Here is a 27362-nt window from a genome sequence, read left to right as displayed (position 1 = left end):
CTCAATGCATGCAAATGCATTTTTAAGCTGAATAAACTACCTGATACAAACGTCTTGGTAAATTAACGAGAAAAGTTTGTAAAAAGGATATTTTTCCATCTTAAATGTAAGAACAGGTTTTGTCAAATCGGTATATAACATTCTTTTGACAAAATTTTTGGATCATTTTATTTTGGTTCAGTCTTCGTGGTCGCTACGTGCTGAATTTACCTAACAATTTTTTTTCCTTTTCTTTTAGATCATGATATAACTTAACTATTTTTTAATAGTTTTTTTAACCATTTTAATTTTAATTTTTATTAAAAAATTTAAAGAAATAATAGAAAATCCGATGCAAATTAAATAAAAAAAACAACTTTTTCTAAACTCGGATAAAATTTTAACATTTGGACCAAACTAGTTTACTTAGTTAAATAGTAAAAAAAAAAACAAATTGTTGAGGAATTCCTGAGAAATACACAGAAAAAAAATTTTTGTAAAATAATTCGTGAATGTTTGTGAAGTCCTATGGTAGACTTACGAAATGCTCGTGACTCACATAACCCACAAACAAGTTCGTAAAATTTTGTACTTTTTTCACAAACATTGTTCGTAAAATGATTATTTGACGAACATTTTTTGTACTTTTACAAACATTTGTTCGTAAATGTTCGTAAAATTTTGCTATTTGTTCTTATTTGTTCGTAATTTTTTGTTTGTCTGGCCAAAATTTACGAACAAATACGAACAAATGATAAAATATTACGAACATTTACGAACAAATGTTTGTAAAATTACAAAAAAATGTTTGTCAAATGATCATGTTACGAACAATGTTTGTGAAAAAAGTACAAAATTTTACGAACTTGTTTGTGGGTTATACGATTTACGAGCATTTCGTAAGTCTGCGCTATAGGGTTTCACAAACATTTACGAGAAATTTTACAAAATATTTTTTTTCCGTGTAGATCAAATTCATTAAAGAAATATGGGGAAGAAATATGAAGTGTTCGAAACCAGTGTGTGCACAGCCAGAAAGTCTTACCTCTAACTGTTCTCAAACGCTTTTGCATTACCGACTTTTCTTTGCGTTAGTTCCTGTATCGACTATTTGGTGGTTTGAAACACAACGAGGACTGGGAAAAACAGTCGAGACAGGATCCAACACAAAGGAAAATCGATTAAGTAGAAACCTTTGAGAACAGTAAAATTTATAAAAAACATGTCCATTTTTCATTGGAATAGCAACATTATTCGCATGTTGTTTTATTCTTTCGAAAACGATCAAAACAAGTGAATATCTTATTCATAATAATGACACTAATCTTTCTTACAACTTACCAATGGTAAGTGTACTTACGAAAACTTTACGTTAATTTTCCCCATACCAGTTTTCTTTCTCATATTCATCAAGGGATTTCGTTGAAAATTATTTAGTTATACTAAATAATTATAATGGGATGTATTATAATCATACAAGTATGATTATCAAGAATGGGATTTACGTTTTCTTCAATTTAAATATTTGATTTGGTAAAAAAAATGTTACTGAGGGAAGGTATGAATCGTATAAATAGTTTGCCGAACGTGATTTTTTGTATTTAAAATTCAAAACATAATTCGGATTTCCACGCCTTTTGCATTATATCAAAAAATAATATTAGTCACTACTTTATAAGCTTATCTGGGATTATCATTGGGTTTTTGGTTTATAAACCAATCCCAAAAGTCTAGCAATAAAAGAAACAATATTTGGATATTAATGGGATTTCCACTTGTGAATAGTCGTTTCGTTTTACATAAAATCAATGAATATTAAATCGTAACTTGTGCACATTTCTGCAAAGAATTATGGAATTTATGGTATTGTTATGCATAAAAAAAATATAAAGTGAAATTCTCCATGATTTGACAAATGTGCAAAAGGTTTAGGCATGTACTACCATTTCTAGTGTTAAACATTTAACAAATCTTAATGGGAAATCGCAGCTGTGGAGAGTCACAATTGTTAAAGTTGACACATTTGGACAATTGATGTTGGAGCCTCTAACATGAAATTCCGCATCAAAATGCAAAAGATTTTTAATCCATGACAATATCGACGATGTATTAGAGCTACAATTTGCTTTAGTGAGAGTATTTTCTTGGGTGATTTACGTAATTAAGTAACATTTTTGATGCCTACACAAAAAACGGGCGGGGAACGCCTCTTCAAAATCTTGTTAGCAAACCACCAGATTCAGAAGAGTGATCATTGATTAGATGGAATTCTAATTTTTTTCTACTTTGTGCGAGGAAAAACATGTCTGAGAACCATTTGCACGCGGGAAATAACATAGAAAATTTAAATGCGAAAAATTCAATGGCAATACAGAGATTTATTAGGTGTTCGAAGCAAATTTTGCTGATTAGGCCATGGAGAGTGGTTCACTTCGAGAGTTGCTTATGATTAATTGCGCGCGATTAAAAATATTCACCCACGCAAGTTTTATTTAATGTCCGAATAAATTGCTGAATGCGATAATAATTTTTTTTGAGAGAAGAGAATTTGAGCTTCTTCGTTGATATTGACACTTAAAACCTTTCTCACTGCCACCCACCAAGAATTTTTGTTTTCCTCTTTATTGTTTTCGTTTTTCATTTCTTTCATTTCTTGTAAGAGGTCAGGATAAATGCTAGCATGATTTAGAGATTTTACGATTTTTAATTGGGATGATATTTCAGAATAATTATACATTTTGTTATGTTCTTAAATATTTCGTTAAAAGGAAAAGTGATTGTAGCAGTCTCGTATTTCAGAGCTGTTCGATACTTTACCGATATGAATCGGTAGTGATACGGTTTAAGAGTGATGTTCTATTAGTAATCCCAAGGCCTTTCAATTAAGTTCATTTTTGATAAAAACGGTTAAGATGCAAGCTCTACTGACATAGAAAAAGAATTCAAAAAGTTGAACACTTTCAGGACAATAAGCTTTACTGCAAAAAGAGATAGAGAAGCGTCCCATGCTATGCGAAATACTCGAACTCGTGCCTTCGATGCTATAGGGGGAGGTGGGGCTACTTTGAGCTGTGGGGCTAGATTGTTATACGACTTTTTCGCCTAGTTCTAAATGAAGCTGCGCCTTACAATTATTTTATTTAGATCCACAATTATTTTGTGTATCCAAATTACATAATCTTAATACTCAGTTGTCATAAGAAATATGAGAAAAAATCGTATAACAATGTAGCCCCACAGCTCAATGTAGCCCCACCTCCCCCTACCTCAAAAATACATTCGTATCATTTGCCGAAACGATCCAGATAGCGAAGCGCCCGGATTAGCACACTTGACTGTATTAAAAATAACATTTTCATATGACGTATCATTAATAAAGCAAAATTTCATTACATTACGTTAGCTGTGATTTATAACTGAGTTACATTCCGGAATTTTTCTTAAACGATAAGAAAACACTTGACTAATTGAACATTCCTAATGAAAACATTACTTGAGTGCTTGTTGATCTTAAACATAAATAATTCTCTATGCGTCCACATGGTGTCCGGAAATTACCACTAAAGTTCAATCACTTGTTCAATTTATTCACAAGATGCAAAATTTAACCAACAGAAGAGGCAAGAAGTGCAAAGCCATCCAAATCCAAAATGAATTCTCAATAAAAGTTTCATTGAACTCTTGGGCTGTCGATGTTGTTTCTTTTTCTGGACAATTGTTGTGGGTGTTTGTTTCGAGTATTTTCAATACATTACGTGACAAATTCATCCTTCCAACAATTTTGCACGATGAGTAAGCAAGTGCGCTAATCGACACCTTCTCTGATGAATTTTAAATACTGGCAAAAATATTAAATACACTGGGAACTTGGTCATAATTTCCAACATTACGTGACAATATTCAAAAATGACAAAATCGCATGGTTCACATGAATTAAAGCTTCGATAGGTCGTTTTGATTTCTTTCTCTGATACAGATTTTGATCACACGATAAAAATTTTAAATTCAAATTAAATTAGGTCAGTGGCATTTGTATGGGCGGTTTTAGGTCTATAAATCAGCTGAGAGGTGTTAAGTAAAAATTACTATTTCTTATCTTTCATCACATTTAATTTAAGATGTTTTTCTTTTTGTTTATTTTTGCATATTTAATAAATGTTCAACTGTGGTTGTATTAACTGTGTTAAATTAGTTAACTGTCGCCCTTTTGGTTTTATTTGGACAAATGATTATTATAAATTAGAGATTGTGATAAAAAATCACCTTCTGAAACCTCACCGATCTATAAGTTAAATGGAAGGGAGAGTGTTTCTTTTTTAAATATTTTTTTAAATCGTCGCTTGGATCAGAAATTGTCGTAACTTACTCTTTACTTAAATCAGAAATTCTTGTTTGATCTGTGATATTGTTGAGGAAGTTATAACAATTGCCAGTCCAAATGACGATATACGGAAAAACTGTTAAATCATTCCTAATAGCAATTTTTCGGAGTTAAAGGTTAATGGCTCTAGAAAATAGAAAGCGTTTTTCCCGTATTTTGAAACCGATTTCGTTATATTTGACATCAACGACGTAGCCAGGATTAAAGTAAGAGGAGTTCAAGTTTGAAATTATGCCAATTCTAAGAATACTTTTGCAGGACTCTCCTCGAAAAAAAAAAACCTTTTTCAACGTTAAAGAACAAGTTGTTTTCTCGAGAAATCGGAAAATACACAATTTTCATCCAAGCTGATTAAGAAACCAAACAAATTTTCCATTAGGACCTTAAATCGTTAAGTATTTTGGAAAAAAATCTACTGAGAAACTATTCTTTGAGGAAATTCTGTTCCTTGTTCTATAGATTTTGATGATTTTTACGGATTGAGACACAGATTCAATTCAAAACGTTCTCATGGATCTGATTAGCCTTTCTTGGAGATATCGCATTTAAGATTGAGAATTATGGCCTACAAGAAATGATCTTAAATCAAAAAGGTTGTAGACTTTTGATTTTACATGAAAAAATCGCATAAATTGCATTATTTTTAACCGATTTTGATGATTCGAAGTAGTTCGAACAATTGATAAACATTTTCATCTCTTTTTAAAGATAAGCTTTTGTTTTGATGCTGGAATTCAAAGTGAGCAGTTATATGATCCACTTCTATTTTAACTTATCTGAACCTTAAACGGTAAGAGATATCGACTTCCGGTCTTTGATGACTCCCCATTAAAAAAATTTCTTTTGACGTTTTTTCCCTTTTCGACTCATTCTCCTAATTCTCCTCCAAAACCATTTTTTTGGCTTATTTCGAAAACGTCTCCTAGATTTTTTTTTCATTATCGAATATGTTTTGAAGGTAGGAAAATTGAATATTTCGTCCATAGACACTTATGATCGAAAAATATATCAATATCGAATTTTCGAAGGTCAAAGTTAAACCACTTTAGGGGATCTATTTCTCAATCTATTTCTTTAAATTTGGGTTTTTTGGAAGGTCTTGAAATTTTCAATCCGACTTAATCGGTAAAGTATCCGGTAATTCGGTATTTGATGTATCTTTCTGGAATACTTTCAAAAATATTTTTTTTACGAAAGCCTGTGACATGGCTAGAATTGTAACTGTAAAAGATATTGATTTCCGGTTTCCGGTGACACCCCATACGTCAATATTAACTAGGACAGTTTTTTTCAGGAATTTTCGAATATCAAAGTTAAACCATATTGAATGACCTATTTCGCAACAGTCGCAACTGACCTTTCTACATTAGGATTTTTAGAAAAACCTTGAAATTTCTAACCCGGCCGCATACCATGGGAAAAGATAATACACGAAGAGCTCATTCTTGTGCTTCTCTCCGAAAAGCTGGCCTCTTGGCCTTTTTTTTCTTTTTTTAAGAAAAGGGATAAAAATAGCTTAATTTTCATTTGAAACTTTTTTGATTTTTTTTTATAAGTTTTCTGTTCAAAATTCACCATAAATCCTTTTCCACATCGATTTTTTTATATATATAAAACCTATGAAACTATTAAGTAAAAACGAAAACATTTCCACAGAAAATCTCTAAAACCTTTTCAAATGGGCTTTTCTTGGATGTATATTCTGATCTAATTATCTGGAATAAGGACTGAAGTTAAACTAATTAAATCCAGTTTTGACAAACTTACTAAACCTAGTAGTTTCTTTTTTGAGATGAAAGCTTGTGAAGGATAACAAGAAGTTATTTTCTTGCAGAAAATTGAATGGAAAATATTCTCTAATGCCTCAAAAAGTTGTCCAAAAATCTTGCAAAAATTAGTCGAAAAATTTCAATGTTAAAACAATTTTAATTATTTTGAATAAGGCAAGCTTGAGAGATTTCCTAAAAGCTCGTCTAAGACGAAATAAATAGCTTTCTTTAAGAAAATGTTATCAAAAGCTTTTGCAAAATCTTTCCAAAAATTCATTCGAGGTTTCCTTTCGAAATAACCAAAATTGAAGGATTTTGGGCTTTTTGGAAAGTTCATAAAGTTCAACAAGACGCCTTTAACGTGTGCTGAATCTTAAAGTTTAAAATTGTTTTCAATTTTGTGCTTTTTTTTTAAATTATTTAAAACGTTTAGTGGCAAGGGGCTACGGTCTCTCCCTGATCTTCTCTTACTACGCCATTGATTGGCACCTCTGAAAGGATCTATGAATCTACTTCAAATGGTCAACAAAATTATTTTCTAGAAATTTTGAGATGATATACGAATCGGAGTAAATTGGTTGTGAAGCATTACACTTTAAAGAAAAATTATTCAATCCCTTGAGAACTTACTTCCTTTTAAATAGACGGATATAGATTTTAATTCAAGAATTCGATTATTTCGCAAAGCTGGGACACTGAGACAAAATTCTAATTTGGATTATTGGATATTTCAAAATACCCAGGATTTCAATTAAGTATTCAATTGACATCTTCGTGCTTTCTTCATTTCCGAATTCGGGGAAATTAACGTAAAACTAATGACACAGAAACACAACTTTCAATCCAAATACGTCCTATTTTGCAAATTTATTGTTGATTAATAATATATAATATCTCTATTTTGCAGTCTGTCGCATGTTTGGCCGACAGAGAATTGAATTCAGAGCTGTCGGAAGCAGAAGAAAGCAAATTCTGTACACTTCCTCGTGGAGGAAATGGCTTTACCATCCGCCAAGCAAAATTTTGCAAGGGAAATGGCGCCAAAGGACTTGGATTTTCCATTGTTGGAGGAAAGGATTCACCCAAGGGAGCTATTGGGATCTACGTGAAGACAATTTATAGTCATGGCCAGGCAGCTGAGAAAGGAACACTCAAAGAGGGTAAATTGTCTATTAAGAATTTATCGAATATGTCAGTTAATATTTTACTCAATTTCCAGGAGATGAAATTCTATCTGTGAATGGAAAGAGTCTCCAAGGACTTTCCCATCAGGAAGCCATTGATGTATTCAAGTCCATCAAGACTGGCGATGTTGTGATGCTGCTGGGACGTCGGCAGCCAAAACGATCCCCTGAAAGTTCTCAGAGGACATGAACCAACTGAAATCCCGATTCAATCCATCTAAATCACAGTATATTGAGTTAATAGGTTATCTTTACAATTTTAATCGCTACATTAATCACAATTCATTAATATTTTTATTTTTTACGTTTATCTGTGATTTTTTTCAAACCTTCATGTACATAGCGCTTTTTTCGTAAAAATTCTGCTTTCACTTGTGTGACAACTCTTTTTTTAAATTCCAGACAAAAAAATATATTGTTAACCAAATAACCTGACCAAATGTATAAATTTTTAATTAATACAACAACCAACGACAAATTTACCATTATTCTAAAAAAAAGCAACTACAACTTTTATACAGAAAGTAAAATATTATACTGAATTTGAAACAAAAGTCTTTTTTTCGTGGATTGAAGGGACTACGTAATTTAAAATTACCATTCTAATTTACCCAGCGAACATTAAATGCTAATCGATTTCAGTTCAGCTGAAGAAAATATGTATTTTCAGCTGAATTCTGCTAAACTTAAAACGACACTCGCAAGGCAGTGCTATTAGAATATTTTTGCTTATCGATTTTAATGATCGATTCAGTAAAATCGTTGGTTACACTGAGAAAAAAGAGGGCGCGATTAACTTTTTTTCCTCAGAACCATAATACTTTTTAGGTGTAAAAATATATCAACATTTTTTAATGTTAATTTTACACCTTTTTAAGTGTAAAATTAACATGAAAAAGGGTAATTTTAACTCCTAATACACCTAACAAGGGTAATATTTACGCTGATTTTGGATCAATACTGCAGGGTAAAATTAACATTTCCGGAATGTTATTTTAACTTTTTCGGATTTCTCTCAGAGTAGTTGTCCTGCTCAAGTTTGAATTTTTTTTGTCCCTTTGAGGACCATTGGATTACAATGATTAAGAAAATTATTGAGCAAAACACTCAGAAATTTTCAGAAAAGTAAGTCGAAAATCTTTTGTTTGAAATTGAATAGGTAATACAAGGGATTATGTGGCTCAAAAAGACTGATAAATGGCATATTTTCTCTAATTTTAATAATGCTGCTTTTTTAATAATAGAATAACTGTCAAAGCTAAAATTCAACCGAATGAGCTAAAATTTTAGTATGTTATAACTGATGCCAAGACCTTTTCAGAATATATATAATCCGACCTAGGTCACTCAGTTGTCTAGATACAGGCGTTCCCAGTTGAAAATTTTGACACTCTCACGAATATACATAGAACTTTGGGGCGCTTTTTTTTTGAAATAATCACTAAAAAAAAAAAACAACAACGGTATCGTTAGATGGTAAGATTTAACAAAGAAACAAAGAGAAAACTAATGTTTTTGCTTATAAATAGCAACTTAATTGAGGATTAGGAAAAATTTTGTTTTATTTGTAATAATCTCTTTGTTGAACATTCTATCTCAAGTATTTCAGGTACATTGACTGAATGGGTTAAGAGTTATCCGAAACCTTAGACATAAAGACTAATCCTAATGTACTACTGCATAGGACTATGATCCCGCGATCTTCACGGTTTCGTCTGAAACGTGGATCTGGGTCCTCAGCAAATAGAATTGCTAACTCTTACATGCTTTTGAGAAGAGGATTTTACGGCAAAATCTGGTCACGTATTATGAGGAGGAACGACTTCGAAGCCTATAGAACTATTAGGTGTATGAGATGAGCGCTATCGAAAGGTAACTGTCGTCAAGCAAATACACAGCAATATGCTCCGGCGGCCGGGTCATATTGTTTGCAAAGACGAGAACGGCTCAGCCTAGAAAGTCTTTAGAGGCGGACTCTAAGCTTTGACGAAACGAGGCCGACCAGTCGGCGTGGACCAGGACGCCAGCTCAATAGAAGTGCGATATTCGAAAACGGTGGCGCGTAACAGAATCGTATGGAAATGGGCCCTGACAAGCACGTAGCAAGTTGACTTTTTTATATGGAGCTATTTGAAGTTAATTCCCTAAATTCATCTCGGACTCAGCTCACAGTGCTCAGAGGAAATTAAACAAAAGTTTAGTATATTTATCCTTCGACGCGGTAAGGGATCTTATAATACGAAAAAACTTCTCAATTTTTAGATATTTAGCGTAATGGTCGCGAGTTCCAAAAAAATCTAATATAAATTTAAATCGAAGTGTGAGAAAGTGGCTTCAAATTTCAGGCAACTTGCCAGAGCTTAGGATCCTGAGTTAGGCCAAAACTAGTAGTTGTTTGTAGTTTTGGTTAAGTAAGTCGTTTCATAAACACCAAAAATGCAGCCTGGTTAAAACATTTTTGATTATAGCTCAGGTCAGGGAACAACGAGGAAGCAGTGCAACCCATCGTTGGAAGCCTCATCTAGATTTCGAAATATTCCACATCGAATATTCGAAAATCTATTTTCCATTAATCGATTATTCGATTAATCGGACCTTCGATTATATCGGATGAAATCTCGGTTGAAAACCGTTTGTCTATATCTCTTTACGTTTTCTCTAGAAGTGCTTACATGATCGGTAGGAGTGAAAGAGATGGAACGGGACGTTCGGCCAAGACCAGCAATTGGTTCTAGCGCCGGTTAAGTAAGTAAGTACTTAAGCCGTCTTTTGGTTTAAGTCGTAATTGTGTCTATAAGGCATAAGATCGAATCGGTTCCATAAGTTAATGAAGTAATATTGAACCTGTAAATAAATCGATAATTTATTTTTATTAAAAAAAATCAATTGCGCCCTAAGCTTCTTTGAGCGAACCTTTAAATGATTTATCCGGAACCAGTAAAGGAAGCAAAAGAGCTTTTGAACTCGTTGAAATATTACATCTAAAAGTCATAAGTTCAGGAATTTCTGTTTTTATAAACCAAAATGAAGATGGTTATTGTTAAATATTGTATAAATTAATATCAGAATTTCGGAATTTTATGAAAGTTACATTAGGATTTCTCTCTATGTAACGATCCAAAACTTAATCCAAACTACCAAATCTAGTTAATTGTCCGTGGAAGGTTAAAATTTACTTTCCCGCACAAGGAAAACCTGATCATCGCGCCAAGTAAAAGAAAATTATTGATAGGAAGAAATTTATAAAATAGAAGATTCTCTGTGTAGATTTTTATATCCAATGACATCCTTTTGAACAGGAATATTCCCTTCAGAGCCAGCGTCTGAAAGAGGTGCTTGCACCGAAAACTCTGGAATAATTTTTTTACACTGAGCTATTTCTCTTCTATTTGACGATGGGCGCATTGCCGTTCAAAAGTTCAGTAATATGTCAGCGTTTATTTTTTTATTGTCAGGAACTCTGTCGTGATTTTCTCAATATGTAAAATTACTGTTGACTAACATTAAAACATCTGTTTTTAATTGCGATTTTCTCATAAAAGTAATAAATAAATCGTAGACAAATAAAAACAGTTTTAGTCTTTAGAAAAGCTCCCAGTGAGTTACATCACAGAAAATATGCCTTCGCAACGTCATTTGGAAGTTCTTAACCAAATTAAACTAAGGCTAAAACTAGGAATTTCATTTGCATCTAATTTCGTGACAAACGAAACGTTTCGTTATCGTATGTTGATTAGGGCTCCCCTAATCTGTTCAGCATTGGCCATTGTGTTTTTATTGACTTACATTGGAAATACCTTCGATGGATGCGTTACAAGGAATCTTATGATATCCTTAATGTATTTTATGGCACATGTTCAAATAATTTTGAAAACACTTTTAATGCGGTACCACCGAAGCAACTTACTGAAGCTACTGGATAAGGTAGAGTCCCTTCAGAACTATCTTGAGAATAAGGAATTGAGAGATATTTCTGAGAAACATCTGGTTCAGTTAAGTAATGCTTGGCTAATCTGTTTCAAGTGAGTAAAGATTTTTTTTTAATTTTAGCTTTTTAAGTTTCATTATTATAAAAACATTAATCTATTTCAGAATACTAAGCGTATGTATGATTGTAGCACTTCTAGTCCTTTCAACTGCAAATGCACTAGCAGGAGAATCGAAAGTTATTTTTCATGTCCCTTTTATTCCGAATAATTATTCTTACTCTTCAGAAATTATGCTTCTCCTACAATTCATTTTTCCTGCATTATCAATTTCATTTATCGTTTTCAACGATTCTGGTATGGTTTTCTTTGGCTTCGGAATTATGTCAGCCTGTGACATTCTTTTTGACTACATCTTTTCGAACAAAGAGAAAATTCAGGAAAATTCTGATTTTCTAAAAATTTTTATAATTAGATATTGTGACGTAGTCGACAATATTAATCGCTTGAACAATATTATGTCAATTTCACTCCTTATTCAGTTTCTATCAAGTGGAATTATTATTTTTGGAGTATTCTTTTTAATTCGTTTGAATCCTACGATTCCTGATGGCTACATAATGGCATCTACAGCATTTATTCAAACGTTTCTATACTGTTTCTTTGGTGAATTCATCACGATCAAAATGGAAAGACTAACGACAGTGCTGTACTCAACTAATTGGTACGATATGAATTTGAAGGACCGAAAGTCCTTTATGATTATCCTGGGAGTAACTCAAAAGGCCTACGGAATGAAAGCCGGCGGAATGTACAATGTTAATATCTACACATTTGTTCAGGTAATAATTTAAAAATTTAATTTTTTTTTTTGGTTTGATATAAATGTTTGTCACTTCTGTTTTTGCAGATTCTAAAGATAGCCTTATCCTGGTCTACTCTCATTCTCACGCTGTACGCATACGAGTAAAATATGGATGAAAGATACGTACGTCGTTGTGCATTCAGATTACTAAGCCGTCATCACTAATAAAACTCGGTCGGCCTGGTAGCAGAATTTTTTCTCCGCTTTCTCGATAGGGGTAGTGGGGCATCTTTGAAATGGGGTACCTTTGAGTAGCTTTGAAATTGGGATTTTTTTTTTCTATTTCCAAAACTAGTTGGTTTACCGAGCTGAGTTGTGTCATGGTAAAGTTCATTTCTATTTAAAAACCATTTATAAAGATGCCCCTCTACCCCCTGTATCAAAATAAAGAGAATTATTTAATGTTATTTAAAGCCTTTTAATGCTCAATATCTTCTAGTGAGATGCAGGAAGGGTACATTTTTCCCAAACCGAATTGTCTACTAATTACCCGCCAAGGAATTAACACAATCTGTAATAAATATTTGAAAATCACTTTATCAAACCACAGAATAAAAATTCTTGGTACATAACCACAACTAGATCTGTCTTATATCTTGAAAAGAGTATTTCAGACTCACGTTAAAAAAAAAACAATTTTAATTTTATTTTGATTTACTACTAATTAAATGACTTGTTGCCTTTGCCGAAACTGTAAATCGTTATATCATCGAATGAATTAGCAACTGACTGATCAGACGAAATCTCACCTAGGACCAGAGAAATTTAGATGATTGTCAATAATATCAAATAAAAAAAAAGAGAACAAATGTCTTTTCTGATTTTAAAGCCCATCAGCAACAATTATGACGCCCCTGTGTGCTGTGCTGGATCTGACCTACTTTTATGGTAAATGCATAAATATTTTTAAATTGGGTAAGATTAAAATAATTGCAAGTAACACAATTCAAACATCTGTTTCTAACTTTAGTATTCTCATCAAATACTCCTGTGTATGTACACATAGACGATAGGTCTAATATTTGAATGTATGTCATAGGGAAATCCAAATCAGGGATCCATCAATTTTTCGAGAAACTGTGGGAGCTCGGGAAATCCATAGTGGACGGCTTTCAAGCTTCAAATATACTCTGACTTTGAACATTTCATATTTTTCCCATATTTATTTAATAGATTTATCTCAATTTTTGTCACGAAGTGTGTGTCTTAAGACTGACTTATAAATATATTCCTATTAGGTCATATTCATTAAAGGAATCATCATTATCATTGTCAACTGCTTATTCCTATTGGGCTCGCAGACCTATGAGATCGAGTTTAGCGGCCCACGCTTGTCGATCCTCCGTCATTTTAGGAAGATATTCGAGTTCAATCCTAAGGCACTTCCCAGGTCTGTCAAGGCACTTAGGATACAAACGTTACCGCCTACGTCTGTCGATCCTCTGCTACTTTGAAAAGGTGTTCGAAGCCGATCCCAAGACGACTCAAGGCAAGATCCTGAATTTGATTCAGCCACCATGTCCTAGGTCTGCTCCGAGGTCCAAGTCTCCTCGCAATGGCTTACATAGCTTTTCCGGGAAATCTTTCTTCATTCATGCATCGAACATGACCATACCATCGGAGTTGTCATCTCTCAACACGAAGAGGCAACTCATCGACTCTTAGCTCTTCACGAAAGGCCACATTCCTTACTCGATCTCGACGAGTGATTCCCTTAACCACCCTCAGATACCTCATCTCGGCAGCTTGTACTTGCGATCTTATTTATTCGGTCATTACTCAAATCTCCATCACAATAATGTATGGATGGTTACTCTTAAAAAGGTTTCAAATTTGAATATCTACTGTCTGTTTTAACATTAAATCGTTTTAGACCGAAGTTTTGATCTTTTTATTCTCTTTATAAGGTTTAAAGGATGGTTGTAAAATAATCCTGATGTTATTGCATATAAAATAATAGGGAAAAAAACAAAAATGGTCTAATCTTTTCTGGTAAAGTGTTTCTGACTATTCTAATATTAGTATAAAATGGTATTGAAAATATATCATTTTATTCAAGGAGGCATAAAATGGGGTAGTGGCGACATTCGAGGCATCCACCTTAAATATTTTAAAATTGAGTTAAATTGCAATAATTACTATCAACACACATTGAAACACTTTTATTGATTTCTGAACCTAAGATAGAACAATAAATAAATTGACAGAAGAACTAGGTTTCAGTCTATAATAAACTCTCAATCAGTGAGTTACAGATACAGGAAAATATGCCTTCGCAGTGTCATTCAGAAGTTTTTAGTAAAATCAGGCCAGTACTTGAAATAAAAAGAGAAAATTCGCATTGTAAGATTCACTCTCTCTGTGCGAACTATTCCAACATTCTCCTAACGTCCCTAACTATATGGATTGTTTGAAAGTAAAGAATCAAAAATTACCCGAAAATCCTTTTTCCCAGCTTTTTGTGTCAGTGTCAATATCATTTCTCACGGTTGGTACTCCTAGGTCTGAACATTTCACAAAGCTATGACGCTTTGGTGCTTTTATTAAAAATATGAAACATTGTCAAATTTCGGTCCACGTACATTAATTAATGTTTGTGTTGCATCTCTTTCATTCTGTGGCTTCATTCTTCATTCAGGTATTGATTTTATGTTTTTACATCAGTCAGTGTCACATGAGATTAAGAAATACATCAGGACAGTAAGTATACCTAATGGATGAGGCGTATCAGCAATGGGAACTTCTTATACCCAATCGACCTCAGTTTTTTTTATGCGTATATAGAAAATATTCTGAATATGAGTATGATGTATAAGCAAAATCCTTCTTTAGCATTTTTTCCTCTGACATTCAGTGAACAACTTGAAGGAAGTACAAAGAGAGCGTAAGGAACAAAGTTCGACTTAAACTTTTTGTGAAATGTATAAAGGATTTATTGTGCTACAAAGCTCTTTTCCATTAGCAACTGTCGCTTTTCTTGTCAATTATCACACTGCATTTTCCAGCATGTTCAGTAAAAGCATTACATGTTTGTTTTCTCAAACGCATGTTGTATAAAATTTATCATTTCTTGTGATCATGAGAAGATTTAATTTCTGAGCAGCTTAATTTAACAATGAAAGGTTTTCAGTGAAGGAGAAACTCGATTTTGAGAAGCAAACGTTTTTAATACAAAACATTTCTTCAAAATTTACAGAGTGTTGGATTTGATCCGATGACATCTTCTTTATGTTGTTCCATTTTTTTCAATCAGTGAGTGCAAAACGACAAAAATCACTTTAGAACGATTTTTAGTATATAGAATAAAATCGATAACTATACCTATTGAATGCATATTCCTGTACGCTGCTGATGTTTTCAGGCCCGGAGGGTTACAATGCTATTTGTTTATATATTCTGCTTATGCATCAAATTTAGCCATTTTCAAATACGGGTACACATTGAACATGTGCAAGATTAACATAATGTTCAAATAAAATTTTTTTATATCAAGTCTCACTCGCATCCTCGTGCTACCCTTAAAAGAGATTGTATTGAGAGTTTGAGTGCCAGTGAAATGAAATAGAAAATTATATTTAATATTTCCCTTTTCTAAATCCATTTTGACTTCTGTTTTATGGACATATTCCGGCATTTGCATATATTGAACTTCTGACTTGAATACATTTTGAGTGGAAATGGAGCAAACTATGCTGATTAGGGATACTATGAATATAATCTGTTGGATCATGAAAAGGGTGAGTTGTCTGATTTTGGTATTAAATGGTGCAAATAGCTTTCGGAAGTATCTCTGACGTGTAAGTTTATTCAGAAAAAGGTGTAAAAATTCCCTTATTTTGTTGAATTTAACAATTCTTGTCGGTTTTCAAATATCGATCACTCAGAATAAGACCCGAACAACTCGATTTTTATTGTAAAATTCGTTTTTTTCGCTTTTCGGATACTCCTTGACACCCTTTACTTTCCCTGTGAATATTATACCTGAAAATAAAATATTCCCAAAGTTATAGCGCTTTTTCTAAAAAAGCAAGATCACACTCATTTTTCAATTTAGTCAGGATAAGAGCCGCATAATTCGACCGTGTGACGTCATCATTTTGCTTGTCAAAAGTATCCCGGCTGATTTCACGACAATGGATAAGCTATTATTTGGCTGCAAATATGTATAGTCTTCAATTTGGTAATAACTAGTTTATAACTAATATAGTTAATAATAGTTAATAACTCTTCTATAAAATAAAAAAAGGATCAAATTGTCGTAAAATGCCACCTTTTTTATAGGGAGTTGGCATCCGAAATGGACATTTGAATGGCTTATACTACATAACCTAAAAAATGTTAACATTTTTTTGAGTTTTGTCATGATTCGAAAAAATCTTAAAAAATACGTGAAAATGTTAAAATAATTATTAAAAATTTAAAAACCTAGAATTGTTGTAGAATGGTAATATAAAAAATAAGGTGAAAATTCACTTTTCGCTTTGTTTTTCTTTGTCGATTCCCTGCTGGGATTTCACATAAAATTTTCTTAAACAAAAGCACAAACTATACTTGAGAATTTGAAAATTTTACAGGAAAATATATAGATATGGGTTCTAAGATTCTTGCCAAATTGCTAGGAAAAAGGAAATTCAATAGAAATTGCCTTTTTGCTACGAAAATCTGTAAAAATTCACTTTAGCATTTGTTGTCAATTTTCACAAAATTTATATAAAAATGACAAGAAAATGAGAAAATATTTATTGAAAAAATAATGTATGAGTCCTAGAATTGCTGTAGAAGTCTTACGGAACGAAAAACTATTGAAAAAAAATGCTTTTTTGTGGAGAATATCTGCACTGGCATTTTATGCCAGTTTGGTATTTTACGTGATTTTTTGGCTTGGGTTTTAAAGTGTTAAAATGTCTTGAAAAAATTACTTAGTTCAATTGGTATACATAGATAGTGATGCGTATGGGGAATGATATCAAAACAATTTTGACAAATGATGCGTGACCAGCCGGGTCTTTTGGCAGCGTAGGAAACTCGAGTTGTTCGGGTTTTATCCTGAGCTTTTGATATGACAGCTCAGGAAAAATATGTTACAAGTCGCAAAATATTGTAATAGTTATTAAAATACACATTATTTTGTGAAAATTTTATGGAATTAAGATAGCTATTATCGAATCCTTTCGTTTGATGTACAATATTAGGAAAGTGAAGTTAAATTAATTGATTTATTAGCAAATGCAAATCTCAGCTTTAAATCGCTCTCCTTTAAAGTTGACCATTTGCGAGTTGTTCTTTTCTTATTCTGAGTGATCAATATGACAAATCTTAGTGGTTAAATTCGAAAGCAGGGCAACATTAAAGGCCACTGAGTATCCAATGACAAAGGATAGGCTGGGCACTTTCCTCTACATATATAATTTATAGTAACTGAATTTTGTATTATCGAAAGTCAAGCATGTCTGCACTGCCCCACTTTCCTCTACCATGATTACATGCACAGTTTAATGTTTCTGTTCGAAGAACAAATTTTCCGAAATTTTCCTCAGTCAAGCATGGGGCAAAAAGAAAGTCCTAACATGATTTATGTGTGAACTGTTGAGCATTGATATGCATAACACAGTAAAGTTGGGACGATAAACGAATGCTTTTAGGGATGTGTCATTGGATATATAGTTTCGAATTTTTATAGGAAAAAAAACTCGGGCGAGGCGATAGATAAATATATCGGAAAAATGGTGTTCCTTTTTCTCGATAGTTGAATTTTTATATGATGGGAAAAGTCAAGTGTAGACCAAATATTTGATATCAGCAACAATTCAGCCTCTGAAACTTACGACATAAACACTTTATCCATAAACTAAAGTTTGCTTTAAAGATATCTTGGATTCTTGCAATTTTTTTATGCTGGTTTAGCCATAACAGATTGAAAATATTTTGTAATCCAAGTAAAAATTAAATTAAACTAGTAAAAGCAAAATTAATTGAAAAACATATGTCATTCATAAAATGTAAGTTGTTCTTGGCAAGAATTTGTCTAACATTTATTTTTTCTATTAAATAAAACCTTCTTGACATTTTCATCCAAAAATATTTTTTTTAGAGAAACTAACCAATATTCGCCTTATTCATTTTATTTATTTATTTATTTATTCCTCTATCTCCAAAATTTTTTCTTGTTTGCCAAAAATCTATCATGAAAATTTTCACAGAATGCCTTCGATATCAGCTTACCTATAAATAACACAATTTGATCCGCACATTGTGTTAAAAGTGTAATTATGGGACATTTTCAGGAGCTTATGACACCATAAATTTACTTAGCGTGGTCTTCACTACATTGCAATCCACAAACTGTAAAATGCAAAATATACCACAAAATGGACAAAAAATTGTCATAAATCATTGAGGATTTGGCTCTTACCCAATAAATTTGGCGAAAAAATACAGAACATGATGCACTACTTTAACAGATGAAAAATTGGCCTAATTTTCAATGATCAGAGTAATGCTAGTATACCAAAAGTTTTTTTTTTATTGTAAAACTTCAACATAAAAAAAGAAAAAGATTAAACAAGCTTGTGAAATGAATTATGGAAATTTTACTTGAAAATGAGAAAAATCGAATGAAAGAGTCAATAAAGGTATCAGAAAAACTCTAAAGTCAATTATCTCGGAAACTTTAAGTGTTAGAGCACTGAGAAAAAAAAGAGGGTGCGATAAACTTTTTTTTCATAATTTTAACACTTTTTATGTGTAAAAATATATCAACATTTTTTAATGTTAATTTTACACTTTTTTAAGGGTAAAATTAACATGAAAAAGGGTAACTTTAACCTCTAATACACCTAAAAAGCATAGTATTTACACCGATTTCAGAATAATACTGCAGGGTATAATAAACATTTCCGGAATGTTGTTTTAACTTTTTCGGATTTCTCTCAGTGAGGGCTCAAGTTGCTAATTGAATTCAAAGATAATTGACATTTAAGTTATTTAATTAAATAATATTAATTCATTCCTAATTTTCAAAGTAAGTTTTTTCAGGACATTCTCGGAAAATCCTGTTCCAATGACTCTATTTTGAAAATCTTTAATTTAAATTTGAGAAAGTTTTCTTTGAACGTTGTAGGGGAAAGCGCGCTACCTTCGGACGACTCATGCTTCGGATAATTCAAGTTTTTCTTTATGTTCCTTATGGATTTTACCCAGAGCTCTTTTCTGGAAATTTGAGGCATTTGACTAGCTATTAAAATATAATATTATAATGGGCCAAATTCATTTAAAACATATTGAGAAAAAAGATTTGTGCGAAGCATAAAACGTCCAAATGTAGCGCGATTTCTCCTACATTTATGTGCTTGAAGTAGGGATGAGCAAGAACCGTTTGAAACCGAATAAAGGTCAAAATAAGTTTGACCGTCCAAGTACCGTTTTAACGGTTGTTCGGTTGTTCCGTTTGTTCGGTTTCAAACAGTTCTTGCTTACCTCTGGCTTAAATGCACTAATTAAATAAATTTCACTACTATGATGTAAAAGAAAAATTAAAGAAAATGTGATATTGTTTATATCTACCATAACGTCCACAATTAACGATTTTCTTGTTTTTTTTTTGTGATTTTGCTATTAAATCGATCAATAACAATTTTAGGGCTTTATGTCTTAGGATAGTCAGATAATTATTTGCTTAATTTTACTTAATTTACTTAAAAGTGCTTAATAAAATTTAAGCACTAGGGTAACGTGTGGTATTTCTGGACAAGGTGCTTTTCGGGACATAATTTGGTTATTTTGGGACACATCAAAAATCCTATAAATATTTGTTTTCTAAGTATTTTTAAGTTCTATATGAAATATTAAGCTCTTAATGTGTCAGATAAACATAAAATTTCTGAAGTTTTATTTAATTTAAAGCGTGAAACACACGTGAATTTTAAATGTCGCATTTCACTTTTTACAAGACCTTCAGTGTGGTCAATTTTGCAGAAGTCAACACAAACAGTACTTAGTTTTTTTCGAATTAAGTGACTTTAAACAAAATTTTTATGAAAAGTGAAGTTTGGAACTTCTATTTAAAGGTAAATAATCAGGGTCGGTGAAATTCATTTGCACGATAGCGACTTTTGTCTATCCCGAAATACCAAACTGTCCCGAATTATACCACTCTTACTTCTTTCCATTTTTTGCTATTTTTGTATAAAAATGATGCATTTTTTAACCTTTTTCGATACGAATCTTATTCTGGATAGCATAAGGAATATAAATATTTGTATCAACAAAAAAAAATTTGAGAAGTCGTAAAAGTGTTTGAAACTTGAAAGTGCTGTGTCCCGAAATACCACACGTTACCCTATTCTCAGAAGGTCAAACAACGAAATAAATTTAAATTGAAAACGTTGAAGGTTTTTAAGACTTAGCTTACAAAATTCCAATTAAGCTCTATATCTAAAACCACTTTGTAATAGAAATAAAATTCAAATACAATTTTTAGTATTATTATTATTTTTTTTGGCACACTTAATTAAAATCTGTATATGGAATACAATAAGTAATTAGTTTGAATACATTTGACTAAAAAATATTGTCTCGGGAAAGTACAAGCCCAGTAGCTTACCTAAAAGGCGCTTTGTCAAGACTATGGTAGAGTTATCCGTGTTTCTTCATTCTTCTTTCAGTAAAGAGGCTGTAGGGAAAGTATTTATAATTTCGGACAGTTCGTAATTTTGGACACTTTGAGGATAATTTTGGACACCACAATTCGAAATTACAAAAGATTATTATTCTTAATCGTGTAGAGATAGAGATATATTTTTTACAATGTAATCATGCTGCAAAGTCGTATATCCTGTGTTGGAAGAATGTGATAAATCCGTTGTAGACCGCCCAGGAGCGCCTTTCCCACGATGTTGATGCTTCTTTTGTGCCCCGGAGTGTTTGGGCAGGGGCGGTGCATTATATTTATTACGATTTGTCGCAGTGAAAATGTCTTTCCTGACAATTAGTTGCTTGCACCGGACGGGACTCGAACTCACAACGGTCTTGCCTATTGCGGTGCTGAGATTCCTTCTAAAGGTCATCATCTCTACGAACGATATGCAGTATAAAAAGCATTAAAAGAGTTCCAGAAATACAGGGAAATGTGTGAATCCGCGCGTACTTGGAGTACCGAAGTCAACTATCTTTCATGATTTAATGGAGGGTTTCCAGACTCCTTGGAACATTCTACATTTTCTTTTTATAAACAGGAAGAGGACTTGCTAAGTTTAGTTCTTAAAATGAACAATGGGAATTCAATTGATTAGCTGTCTAAAATTACAAGCAAAGTGTCCAAAATTACAAGCAAAGTGTCCAAAATTTTCAGTAAAATTCTTCTCTATATATTTGTTCATTTTTAAACGTATTAAGATTAATTTTAGAAAAAGCAGAGGCGATAAAGAGCTTGTCAAGATCCCAAGCAACACTTCTGAAAAGGACGTAACAAGAAACTTAAGTTTGTATTGAAAATATTGCACTTCAAATTTAGAACATTACATTGGTGCTTTTACTCCCTGTCACAAATTATGAGCAATTCCCCTAATCGCATTATTGATTTTACTCATTAAAATTTTAATGCGATTCATATAAATTGTCGCGAATCTGTGTTCAAATGTTCGATTTGCGTTTTAATCAAATTCAGGGTTTGTATTATTTACTGGCAAAAAGGTATATTTGTATCGTGAAAATTGATTTAAATCAAATCAACATTAAACACATCAAAAAATTAATGCTTCAATACGAATAAATACTTTGAAAAATTCATCATAAGCCTCTCTTAACCATTTTGTGTTTAAGCTTTTATGCCTATCACTTATCTAGGAGGTCGCAGCCTGTAATTTTCTATGTTTAATTATGTATTTTCCCCACATTCAATGCTTTATGTTCCATGCTTCTTTTTTTTCTACTAATATTGAAAAAAAATGCATATCGGATTACAAATTTTAACATTGTAATAATTAATACCGTGTAACACAAAGTGTTTCGATACGTTTGATAATAATTTCTTCTCAAGTTTATAATTTAATTTATTAATTATATTATATTGTTCAATTAAATAATTCAAATTCCTATGGACTTGATTTGCATAGTTTAAATTAAACGAGCTTAAATGATCTATAGATAATCAAAATAGAGCTAGTTACTCTAAATTTAATAAAAATTCTATTATTATATTATTTGTTTTTCTTATAAAATTGTGAATTTCTTGTTTTAGAATATTTTAGAGAAATTGGGAGTGTTATTAATGCAATCACATTCAACCCATTCAACACAAGCATTATTTTGACAATTAAAGTGGTTATTTGTATATTTTCACTCAATACAAAGCATAGGGGAAGGTTCCTTGATATCGAGTAAGAAATTATGCTTAATATTTAAATTTTTTTTTTGAAAAAAAAAATGAAAAATATTTTTGTATTTAAAATGTTCTTCTACAAAAGGAAGAGAATATCTTTCCCAATTTTTGGTGTACCCCATGCAATCGGACATCTATTTGATACGAGATATAAATTTAAAAATGCTCGAAATGATTAAATTCGTTACAATAGTGCGTGCATCGCCCGAGAATCCAGTGTCGGTTACACTTATTTTATTAAATTTGCGGTACATTATTTTATATGAAAATTGGCTCAGATTTTTAGGTGTGATTCCTTCATAATCACACCTATTTATTCAAACGTCCTCTCCGTAATATTACTCTGAGGAATAAATATAATTTATGCATTAAAATTCAACCATAGGAATTGCCTAATAATATTATTATAAAAGAGTGGTTTTTTGCAAAGTATACAACTCAAGTAGGAAAGATAATTTCTTTTTAAAAAAAATTCTTGAATAAGGCTAAGCAAAGTGCCATTTTGTGAAGTGTTTGAGTCAAAACTCGAAAATTTAATTTTCTGCTTTTGAACATAATTTATTTACATTTGAGTGTGAAAACTACGTGGAGTAAGTCAAAAAATGTGTTAAAAATATATGAGGTAATGCTCGAACTCATGACTTAGGGGAAACAGGGGCAGGGTAGTTGTAAACATTAATTTTTTTTTATATTAGATATTACGGCGTTATCATACTTGCACATTAAAATTTTAATGTGATTCACATTAATTGTCGTTTGCGAGCGTCCAAATATGTTATTTGTGTCTTTGAGTCACTTAATATTTGGGGTTTTCCTATTTATTGATAAAGAAGTGGTCTTGGCTTGCAAAAATAAGTTTAAATTTACCTAAAGCATAAATATTTTTCACATTAAAAAATTAAAGAGAAAATCACATTAATTTTTCGCATTAATGCTATAAATCCATTTATATCAAATTTTGCGGTCCAAGTCTACCTCTTTATCAACAAATAGATTAAATTTTGAATATAAAATGATTCAAACACACAAATTACACATTTGGACTCTCACCAGCGACAATTAATGTGAATCATATTAAAATTTTAATGTGCAAGTGTGATAACACAGTTAGACTTTAAAAGAAGAGACCTATATAAATTCAGGAATCCTTTGTCCACTGAAGTAAAGGTCGATATAGTTAGTCGAAATAGTGTAGACATAAATATGTAGAGCGTACAACCTACTCGATATTTGTTAATCCCGTTACGGCCAAACCCACTAATCCTAATGGATTTTTTGAATTTGTTCAACGTTTCGAAAATAGATTACAAGATTTTTTGTAGAATTAGTGTAAAAGTTTTAAAGAAGATTAAAAAGACGTAATTAGTGAATTCTATGGTATTATATTTCATTTATTAAAAAAAAAAACTTCACAAGACAACTCATTTTCATTGGTGAACAGACATACATTATATAACCTCAAAATTATTTTATATGTAACCGTCGAGAACTCGTTCGGATTACGCCGATTCGGATTAGAGAGCGGGCACTGTAGATTATTTACCCTTAATAATCCAATTGGAGTGAGTAAGCCATATGGCTAAGCATTAGGGCTGAAGCCAGTATTGTGGCCTGGATCAATCGGTAATCCGAAGTGGAGAACTGATCCCTGGCAAAATCTTATCTTAGGCGAAGGCTGAAAATTGCTGAGGCTTTGCAATCATAAGTACTTCTTCGTTGTTTTTTTCCTTTTGCCATCTAAATCTGTCAGAGAATCTCAAAGTTCAGAATTAGACATGATTCCAAACTACCCCATCTTACCCTAAGGAGTGGACTAATATACAGCTCAAAATCATAGAATTTTTATATATCGCTCTCCCTGAAGTTCCAGCAATAAAATGTCTTACTTCCATTAATACTAAGCGAAATATTTGACAACCTATTAATAAATAATATGGTTACAGAGGTTACAGGGTTTTTCCTTCATTTCAAACTATGCTGAAGTTGATTATCTTTCAATTGTGCTCCTACCGATCTGATCATGCTGAGATTAGCTTATATTGGAAATTGAGTGCAATTACCGTGAGATGCTTTTCGCGAAGTTAACATTGAATATACAAAGGGGAGGAAAATTGAGTATCTCTGAGGTACTCAAGTAAATGACTTCTTCCCTCTCTCTCTCATTATCGTGGGAAATGAAATTTTCAACCAAAGTGTCTGCACAAAAACATTCTAAGAAGTCCCTCAAGGAAGTGGCATATTTGGAGGGAAATCTTTTTTTTCAACGTCCTCTTCCCCAGGCAACAGTTATGGTGGGGAGCTTTGATGTTAGAGGGGGTATTTTTTAGGGGTGGTGGTAAACTTAACGAAATTTTCAGTCGTTGCGCCGTAGCGTTTTGGAGGGGAAGTTCCCCGAAAGTGTAACTCTCAAGAGGGGTTACACGGGTACAACAAACGAATTCCATGAATTATTGTGCCTTGGAGCCCTTTGAAGAAGCGATATGACAAGTTATTTGCCATAAGAATTCCTCTGAAAATCTGATAGTGGTTGAATTACAAATAATCCAAAAGACTTAATATACTAACATTACAATCGTATTTGTTTCAATTGAAACAATAAAAGGTTCTCTATTTTCACGAATCCGTATCGCCTGTCTGTACGGATTATATACGGCAATGCCATTGAAATATTCGTTCTCAAGGTCAAGTTTCAAAGACAGAGAGTATTTTGCAACATGCCAAGTGTTACCAAGTTACCGGTTTTACTCGAATACGAACAAAAACTAGAGATTTATCCAAAGCGTAGCTTATAGGCAATCAGGGTACCTCGAGTTACTGGTTTCCTGAAATAATATATGGGTTTCCGAGTTCCTTGAAAAATTTGACAGTTCTTCAAATATCCTGTTGGTTCATGGGTTCTTAGGCTCTCTGGGTATATTAGGTCGATTCCCCGAAATGAGTTACATTCCTTTGGTTATATTCCGAATTTATTTCTTTTCTACTATTTAGAGCACGTTTAAGGCGATATATTAATTTGTTGTAATTTGAAATTATTGAACATATGAAAGATTTTATCACTGTGAAAGGCAAAGTGCATTTTTTTTCATTTCGACATATGTTTTATGTCAATAAAATAGAATTATAAAAATTCTGATATTCAAACATAAATACGATAAATACAATAATGAGGAAAATAAACAGACGTCTGAATTTAGTTCGATTGAGCACTTAATTGCTTGGCAAAAGAGTTATAAAAATATAGTATAATTGTATTTGATATGAGAACCGGTGAACGTCGGGGGTGTAGGGTAGCTCAGAAAAACATGTAAATTCTTCCCAAAGCTTTCGGCTCGGACTCCAAGCCTTCCTCAGTGGCTGGACGGGAAAGAGCCTGTTTTATTTTTGTTCTGTATCATGCAAAAATTTTTTACAACTTACTCAAATCTTGAGATTTTCTAGCTTTGTCAGGGGGTCTGGGGGTTCACAGGGCATGGGATTTAGGGACTGCACTTTAAAATATTTTGGTTTTTTCTTAATTTTTAGGGTGGTAAGTAACTTCCTTTTCTTGTCTTGTGGGCTTCTTTGTGAGAACTGGTTCAAAGTTCATCCTCATACTGGTTTCTTTTGAAATTACCGTTGAAAATTTAAATTTCATTTTTGGATGCCCCTTCTCCAACCATCATTAATCATCTGGAGACATGTGAGCCATCAGCCTCAATGAGGGCGGCATAAACTGCTGACAGATTTTCAATGTCTTGTCTTTTGTTTACTGTTGTTGAGATGTTTCTTTTTATGTGTAGCATCTCCAAGACCATCCTTTTTTCCTGGTTTTTGTGCCTATCAATAATTCTTGTGTCCTCGAATCGGAAAATGTGGCCGGTGTTTGCGGAGTGAGCACACAATGCAGTGGCCTGGTCGTTCCTTATGGGTGGCCTACAATCCCTCTTATGTTGTTGGATGCGTTTCTTGAGGAGCTGACCCGTGGTGCCAATGTATTTCTTTTCGCATCCTCCACACGGTATCTCATAAACCACATTTGATTGTTGTTCCAGTGGTATCTGGTCCTTTACCTTGCTGAAGAACTTTCTGTTTGTTCTTGCTGGTTTTAATGCTAATCTCTGTTTTTCCATGAAACCGGATGTGTGGATTATGGATCTCATCCTCTCTGAGACGCCCCTCACATAACTCATCGAGTAGTATCTCTCCACTTCCGCGGCCTGCCTATCCTCCTCATTCGTCCGCCCTCGATCAGGAATCAGCAAAGACGCTATGATGTGTCCGGGAAAATCATTCTTTCTTAGAATTTTTCTGATTGTTTCATCCGGATTCAAGTCTACAGAGGATGTCAAACTTCTTACTCTCTTGACGAAGTTTTTGGCCACATTAAGGATCATATTAGTTGGGTGTAGACTGTGGAAATTGAGCATCCTCTGCGATGAGCACGGTTTCGAATACCAACTGGTCTTTATGTGGCCATCCTCGTCTCTGTGTAGAGACATGTCCAGGTACGGGAGGACTCCATTCACCTCACACTCTAGTGTAAAATGAATTTTTGGGTGAAAAGAGTTGAACACCTCCAGGACTCTGTTTACGTCTTCTGCGTGAATTGCCAGTAGTAAATCATCTACATATTTCTTCACAAACACAATTCTCAAGGGGCTGTTCTCCATAATCACTTCCAAAGCCCTTTGCATTACCACATCTGCCACAATGGGACTGATTGGCGAGCCCATGGCCACTCCATCCAATTGTACATATATCTTTTCCTTGTATGAGAAATATCCTGATGTGAGACAAAATTCTGTTAACTTCACAAGTTCCTCACTATCCAGTGTTGTATGTGACTCAATCTCACTGTATCTTCTGCGGATCTCCTGAAGTACAAGGTCAATGGGCACGTT

At 32.8% G+C, this 27362-nt stretch overlaps 2 protein-coding genes across 2 annotated transcripts in view; both read left to right on the top strand.

Annotated features, from left to right (window-relative positions):
* The window catches only part of LOC129802072 (pro-interleukin-16-like), a 32898-nt gene extending 25031 nt beyond the window's left edge, over window positions 1-7867 (top strand). The window contains exons 5-6 of the mRNA XM_055847633.1: window positions 7037-7289; window positions 7349-7867. Coding sequence (XP_055703608.1) covers window positions 7037-7289; window positions 7349-7503 — 408 coding nt within the window. The 3' untranslated portion in view covers window positions 7504-7867. The remainder of the gene's footprint in view (window positions 1-7036; window positions 7290-7348) is intronic.
* Window positions 7868-11851: 3984 nt separating this feature from the next.
* LOC129802071 (odorant receptor 33b-like) lies at window positions 11852-12586 on the top strand. The gene is made up of 2 exons (XM_055847631.1): window positions 11852-12081; window positions 12150-12586. The coding sequence occupies exons 1-2, from the start codon at window positions 11860-11862 to the stop codon at window positions 12207-12209; spliced, it is 282 nt and encodes a 93-aa protein (XP_055703606.1). The 5' UTR covers window positions 11852-11859; the 3' UTR covers window positions 12210-12586.
* Window positions 12587-27362: the final 14776 nt, after the last annotated feature.

Source organism: Phlebotomus papatasi, chromosome 2 (genome assembly GCF_024763615.1).
Source record: "Phlebotomus papatasi isolate M1 chromosome 2, Ppap_2.1, whole genome shotgun sequence".
Taxonomy (NCBI): Eukaryota; Metazoa; Arthropoda; class Insecta; order Diptera; family Psychodidae; genus Phlebotomus; species Phlebotomus papatasi.
Note: the sequence above shows the minus strand (reverse complement) of the source record. Positions and strands in the feature narration are given on the sequence as shown.

What these genes read in the sequence shown, in the direction of transcription:
- LOC129802071 (XM_055847631.1), top strand. Translation starts at nt 11,860, where the DNA reads ATGGCATCTACAGCATTTATTCAAACGTTTCTATACTGTTTCTTTGGT. An exon ending in ATATCTACACATTTGTTCAG is followed by an intron (nt 12,082 to 12,149) that starts GTAATAATTTAA and finishes CTGTTTTTGCAG; the next exon opens with ATTCTAAAGATAGCCTTATC.